Here is a 6,688-nt window from a genome sequence, read left to right as displayed (position 1 = left end):
AAAAAAAAAAAAAAAAAAAGAAAAGAATACTGATGTTAACTTCATATATCAATAGATTTACATTAACTCACTATGTGATAATAATATTTAACTAGCCCAGTTTTTATAATATTAACATAAATTTCCTAATGAGCCAACAGAGTCAACAGTATTGTCATTAACCCATCATATGAAGGTAATATCAATCTCTACCTATTATGTGGCAATAATATAATGAACTCTGACTTTGACAATAATATTAACATTAATCCCAGAAAGTGTCCACACAATGAATGTGAGGGCTAGAGATATAGCTCAGTTGGTAGAGTGATTGCCTTGCATGCACAAGGCCCTGGGTTCAATCCCCACCACCATACCCCCCCACACACACAAGATGAATGTGAGTCCATTACGTGACTAGTATAACAAATCTCATTTTTCACAATGATATTATCATGAACCCCATTATGGGTCAACAATATTAGCAGTAACCTTGTGCCATGAAACAATAATAAATTTAATAATAAATCCCATCTTTGCTAATAATGTTTAAGTTTGTCCCCTTAAGTTACAGGGAAGGCTGGGGATGAAGCTCAGAGGTGGAGCACTTGCTTAGTATGCAGCTATATAGAGGCTCTGGGCTCAATTCCTAGTGACAGAGGGATTGCCATTAACCCTTTGTGTGACAATAATATTCTGACTAACCACATTTTTTACAATACTATATTGACTTCAACTCTAACTAGAACCCAGACCCCAGCTGTAATCCCTATCTTGCCCCAACTCTCCCTCTAGCAGGAGATTTCAGTTCCTCAGAGATGTCCTCACCTCCTAGGCCCTAGGAACCCCCTAATCCTGCCAGGGCTTTTGAATCCTCCTATCCTTTTGGAGTCCTACTTCACGTCTTTCTCTCTGTCCAGATGAAGGAGAGGACCAAGCCGGGGATGAATTTGAAGATGACGAATGGGATGACTGAATTGCCCTCAGAACTTCTGCAACCCAGTGGCTCTCCCACACTACCTGCTCTGTGCTCACCCCCAGGTCCCTCCATAGTCAGCTTCCTGTCTCCAATGCTGTCATCCTTGACTGGGCCCCACACTTGCCCTAGAGACACCTGGGCCCTTTTTATATATAATTTCTCACTTTTCTTCACCCAAGGATTTTAAAACAAAAATAAAATAAATGTCTCTTTGTCTTGCTAAACCTCAGTTTGTTTACATTCCAAATGTGAAAATTGGGGTCCTCCTCACCATGTCCATTTTCTTCATTTATCCCATTTTATTTATTTAGCCTAACATGTATATATTCATATTAATTCATTCATTCTGTTATGCCCTCAGTCATTTAGCCTGTATTTCTTTTTACTTTACTTTTCTTTTTAAATTTTCTTTTCTTTTTTGAGAGGGAGTCTTGCTATGTTGCCAAAGCTGGTCTCAAAAAATGGGCTCAAGTGATCGTCTTGTCCCAGCTCCAGAGCAGCTGGGATACCTGGACTAAGCCCAAACTCCTGGTTTTAGCCTATATTTTATTGTTTCCTTCTACCCTTCTGTCTTTCCACAAATATTTACTGCCAGGTACTATTTTTTTTTTTTTTGTATTTTATTTAGAGACAGGATCTCACTGAGTTACTTAGGGCTTCACTGAGTTACTTAGGGCTTCGCTAAGTTGCTGAGGCTGGTTTTGAACTCACGATCCTCCTGCCTTAGCCTCCCGAGCTGCTGGGATTATAGGTGTGTGCTACCCTGCCCCGCCTGCCAGGTACTATTTTCAGGGCTAGAATGGAATGGATAAATTAGGGGGAGGAGGAAAAGAACAAGAAATTAAATCAAAATTAAATATAGTTACAGGTCATGGTAACTATTATGAAGTACTGAGGAAGAGGTAAAGGGGAAACAACATTCCAATGGAGCAATGAAGGAAAGCAACTTGGGGAGGTGACAGTTGTGCTAGACCTAAACAGAGAGAAGGGTAGGTTGGGTAAATATTTTTGGGAAAAGCATTCCAGGTCCAGGGGAACAGCCAGAGCAAAGACCCAAGATGAGAAAAAACTTGGCATGAAGATAGGTGTGGTGAATCAACGTGAGTCATTTATTCATTATATTTAATTATATTTTCTTTCTTTCTTCTTTTTTTTGGGGGGGCAGTAAAGGGAATTGAACCCAAGGGTGCTTTACCCATGAGCTAAAACCCCAGTCCTGTATCTTTTGAGACACGGCCTCTCTAAGTTGCTGAGGGTCTCACTAAGTTGTTAATTATTTTTTCCATCTACACAATATGAGATCAAGATCAAGAGCATATTTGATGATCAGATCTCCCCACTCTCTATACATACAACTTATACACCAGGATCCTGAGGAACAGGATCCCCTTCTCAATTTTAAAATTCAGCTCTACCCAGTTCCCAGTACAAACCAAGAACTGGACAATTGCAATGGAAGAGGCAAAGACTTAATAACCAGACAGATCTGCTCTGAGACCCAGGCAAGACACCCCATTCAGCCTCAGTTTCCTTATCTATGAATGGTAATAACATTATATGACAGATTTCCCACTGAGTCAGCCCTCCTCCTCCACCAAGACTTTTTTTTTCAGAAAAAAAATGGAGTAATATACAACTGTCTCTGGTATTTAAGGTGATTTCCAAGGGAATAACTGGAAACTTGTGCATCAAAGCCTAGAATTGAGATTCCTACTCCTCATTTCTGAAATCTGATGGATTCGAGATCTTAGATATGCTACCTGAGGAGGAGGAGGGGAGAGGGAAGAAAAATAAAGACTGAGCAGGGTGTGGTGGCACATGTCTGTAATTCCAGTGGCTCAGGAGGCTGAGGCAGGAGGATCTTGAATTCAAAGCCAGCCTCAGCAAAAGTGAGGTGCTAAGCAACTTAGTGAGACCCTGTCTCTAAATAAAATACAAAATAGGGCTCAGGATGTGACTCAGTGGTCGAGTGCCCTTGGGTTCAATCCCCAGTACCAAAAAAAAAAAAAAGAAGAAAAAAGAAAAAATAATAAAGACTGAAGAAACTAAGGCCCAGAGAGGTCAAGGAACTCGTTCACAGTCAATTATTTTTCATTTCTTTTCTTTTTCTTGCAGTGATTGGGATCTTACCAAGGCCTTGCACTTGAGCACTCTATCGCTGAGTTATATCTTCATCCCCTCATAATCAATTATTTTACCCCCAGTCTGTGAGATGGAGTCCATAGAGGATAGGCTTCCTCAGTCTACAAGATCAGTAGAATAATTTCTGAATCATTAAGGTGGGGTAGGGGTGGAATGGGGAGGTAGAGAGGAAATCAAACCTAATAAGGAGATGGAGCAGCAGGAGGAGAGGGTAGCTACTAACTTTGCCCCTTAGGAATTCCTGGTAGAAGGGAGAATCCCCTAGAGCTAGAGAAGGAGAGAGTCTCAGGTTTCCCTGAATTCTTACATGAGCCTTCATCCCCTAATCCACTTCCTATCCTGGCCAGGTCCCATGTCTGGGGTGGTAGGCACTGAGTCTAGGAAGGGCCTGTCAACATCACCTATTCCCCCTTCCAGTTTCCCAGAGAAACCCTGGAAATCTGGCATTCTGGTACCCCTTCCTCCTCAGGCTTTGTCCTGGAAAAGACCTTCCAACAAACAACCTCTCAATGCCTTTGAACACTGGCTACAGCAGGCACAGACTTGGGGTAAAAGAATTGACTAAGGGCCTGGGGATGCAGTTCAGTGGTAGAACACTTACCTAACCGCCCCCCCAACAACCACACACACAAAATATCATCTGAGCAAGTTGCCTGACCTCTTTGGTGCTATTTCCTCACTCTTGAAAATGAAGACAAAAAAGCTTACTTCCTGGGCTGCAGAGAGAATCAAAGTAAATGATGTCTGCAAAGTGCCTGGCTCCTTGTAGCCACCTATAAATGGTAGCTGTTATTATCATTGTTGTGTTGTTATTGTTAGTACTGGATTCACTGACTCTGAATCATCATTGATTGTTCAATGCATCATTATTTTATGTATCACCAAGAAAGAGAAAAAAGTACTGTCATTTAAATTATGACTCACCAGGACTTGTGAGATGCAGGCTGACTTCAGAGATGTTAAAAAATTAAACATTTGTTGAGCCCTGTCTGGTGATAGTTTCATACCCTGTGCTTTGGTTCCCTTGTAGAAACTCATTACATGTGTCCCATGGTCTGTGTACCCTTCTGCATGTATGTTACACTCCCAAATGATGTTTACATTAAAATAGGTCAAACCTATTGCAGCATGAAATGGATAAAACCTTGCCTTGGCCTCAGCATTGAGCAAGGTAGTATACACAATAGGCACTTCATTTATGTTGAATGTACAGACAAATGATAGGGGATGTGACATAGTCATAAAAAGGTGACATATTGCTTCTGATGTCTCCTGGAAAATGCTAGTCCAGAAAGATTCATTTTCCAGAAGTGGGAGACATCCACCACAAGGTCATTCATGAGAGGAAGAAACTGCCCAAGGTCACAGAGTATAGTAAATGGTGGAGCCAGGATTTTAAATATTTCAGAACTTCACTGTTATTTTATTATTATACTGTTTGGGTAGAGCCCAGGGCTGCTCCCCACCACCCACAGACCCCTAGATCTTCCCTCCAGATCCAGGCAGGCAGAGGTCATGACTTACGACAGGTTTCCTGGACTAGTGGGAGTTGGAGGGCCTTGCCTGCCAGGGATACAGGGAGCATGTGAGGACTAGCATCAGACTTTTCTAGAAGGATTAAGGGACAGAAAGGGTTGCATGCTGGATCTTAACACTGTTTACTGTTCTACTCATGGCAAGCAGAGGCTGATAGAACCTCAGACAGACCAGCCATTTCTCCTGTAAGCTCATGGTGTAACAGAGAGAAGGACAGTTTGAGAAACTGACAGTGAGATTTCCAGATGCTGTAAGGTAATAAACATGCAACTGAATGACAGCCCACCTAGGATTGGCTGGGGCTAGTGGCCTGACAGTGGAAAAAGCCTAAGGGCCTCCTGAGGCTGGCTGACTGATGACACATGGTTCTTCTGCTGGCCTGGGTGTCATTTCTGGGAGTTATAACTGGCTGACTACTGCTAGGAATCACACCTGGCCTGAGGAAATGTCTGGATATTGTACTTTCTGGCCTTTGTGTAAGGGAGGGCTAACCTGAGGGGATTTCAGGATGACTGGTCAATAGGTTTGAGGTTGCCTGCGCTAGGCAGTTGTATCTGGTAAACAGTTGTCCACCCTGACTGCATCACATGCTTGAAGGCCTGGCTGTGTCATCTGACCTACTGATCACCCCACAGGTGGTGTGATCGGTGAGATGCTGAGAATGACTACCTAGCTGATTGACAATATGGTGAGGAGAAGACTGAATGAGTCAAATCACAAGCCAGCTTATTGATCAATATAGCTTCCTGATTCCTTGACTGTATGTGGTTATGGACTGTCTGCCCTGAAAAAATCTCAGCCTCTCTGAGGGGTCCAACACATTAGAAGATACCAACTGACTGACCTGTGGTGGGAATGACTTACGACAGGTTGAGAAATGGCAGACTGGCTGTAGGAATCCGGCTTGACCTGACTACAGCCATCTTGGTTGTAATAGCCATCTTGCCTACCAGGTAACCTAAGCACTTATTTAAACCCTATAGGATAAACAAAATCATTAAGATAAGTCAAGTGTGCATTCATGCTGGATACTGGATGCTCCAGATTTTTCTTAACTGACATTGAATGTATTTGTAGTTTTGTTGTTGCTGTAGTTTGTTTTGAGAAAACCCAGGTACATTCTGGTTGGCCTCACCCAGCTTAGCATATAAACCCCTTCCTCCTGTCTCAGAGTATGGAGATTCTCCTGTCTTGCTGTCACCTAACATATGCTTCTGTCTGTAAATCCCTAATAAATTGCATTTAGTGTAATCCTGGATCTGTCTAGCTCTTTAATCTCTCTGCACCTTCCACATTCAGCAGCCAGTTCTCCTACACCAGGTTTTCCTTACACACCAAGTGACCTACTAACAGATAGCCCGGAGATTTCATCACACCTCTAGTTGCTGTGACTATTTGCTTTAAGGGCTAGCTGGGTGTTGTGGCTGATTATGATGCAAATAAGGAATAACCTGAGGGAACTGCAGGGACCAATTGACAGGGTGACTGTTAGACAGGGCTATATTAGAGCCTAACAAAGACGGTTTGTCCTAACTTAATCCCAACCTTCCTGAGGCAGGGCTGAATGTTGTAGTTTATGAGATTTACTCTTGAGGGAACCACAGGTGGTCCCAGGGCAGGATGGGGAGGAGGGCTGCTTATCTGGCTGAAAAAATGATGGGGACTGTTTGAGGTAATGACAGGCAGGCTCCCTAACAGCGCCAGAGGGCACAAATAGATGCTGCTCTTGATAGAGTGAATGGGGAGGTAGTTCTGAATGGACACCTATTTAGGGTGACTGACCCATGGTCTGGTTTGAATCCCGTGACAGACTGAGCAGCTATAAGTGGCACTAGTCCACCTCAGGAATCACGGGCTGCTTGGGGTTAAAATAAGAGGATGGACTGACAGACTGAGGTAATTGGGGGTCTGACAGAACTGAGAATCCCCGGTATGACTGGCTGACGACGTGATTGGCTATCAGCGTGACAGACAGACCGGCGTACGGATAGGGCCTGGAGCAACCTCCGCCGCCGCTGTCACCGTCGTCGCCGCCGCCCAGACGCACTCTGG

General features: G+C 43.5%; 2 protein-coding genes across 2 annotated transcripts in view; both read left to right on the top strand.

The window, feature by feature from the left end:
• Positions 1-955, top strand: part of Was (WASP actin nucleation promoting factor) — a 9,638-nt gene extending 8,683 nt beyond the window's left edge. Inside the window, exon 12 of the mRNA XM_048796621.1 lies at positions 900-955. Within this exon, the coding sequence (XP_048652578.1) occupies positions 900-955 (56 nt within the window). The remainder of the gene's footprint in view (positions 1-899) is intronic.
• A 4,536-nt stretch (positions 956-5,491) lies between these two features.
• Positions 5,492-6,688, top strand: part of Suv39h1 (SUV39H1 histone lysine methyltransferase) — a 14,817-nt gene continuing 13,620 nt past the window's right edge. The window contains exon 1 of the mRNA XM_048796620.1: positions 5,492-5,589. Coding sequence (XP_048652577.1) covers positions 5,492-5,589 — 98 coding nt within the window. The remainder of the gene's footprint in view (positions 5,590-6,688) is intronic.

Source organism: Marmota marmota, unplaced genomic scaffold, assembly GCF_001458135.2.
Source record: "Marmota marmota marmota unplaced genomic scaffold, marMar, whole genome shotgun sequence".
NCBI classification, from domain to species: domain Eukaryota; kingdom Metazoa; phylum Chordata; class Mammalia; order Rodentia; family Sciuridae; genus Marmota; species Marmota marmota.
Note: the sequence above shows the minus strand (reverse complement) of the source record. Positions and strands in the feature narration are given on the sequence as shown.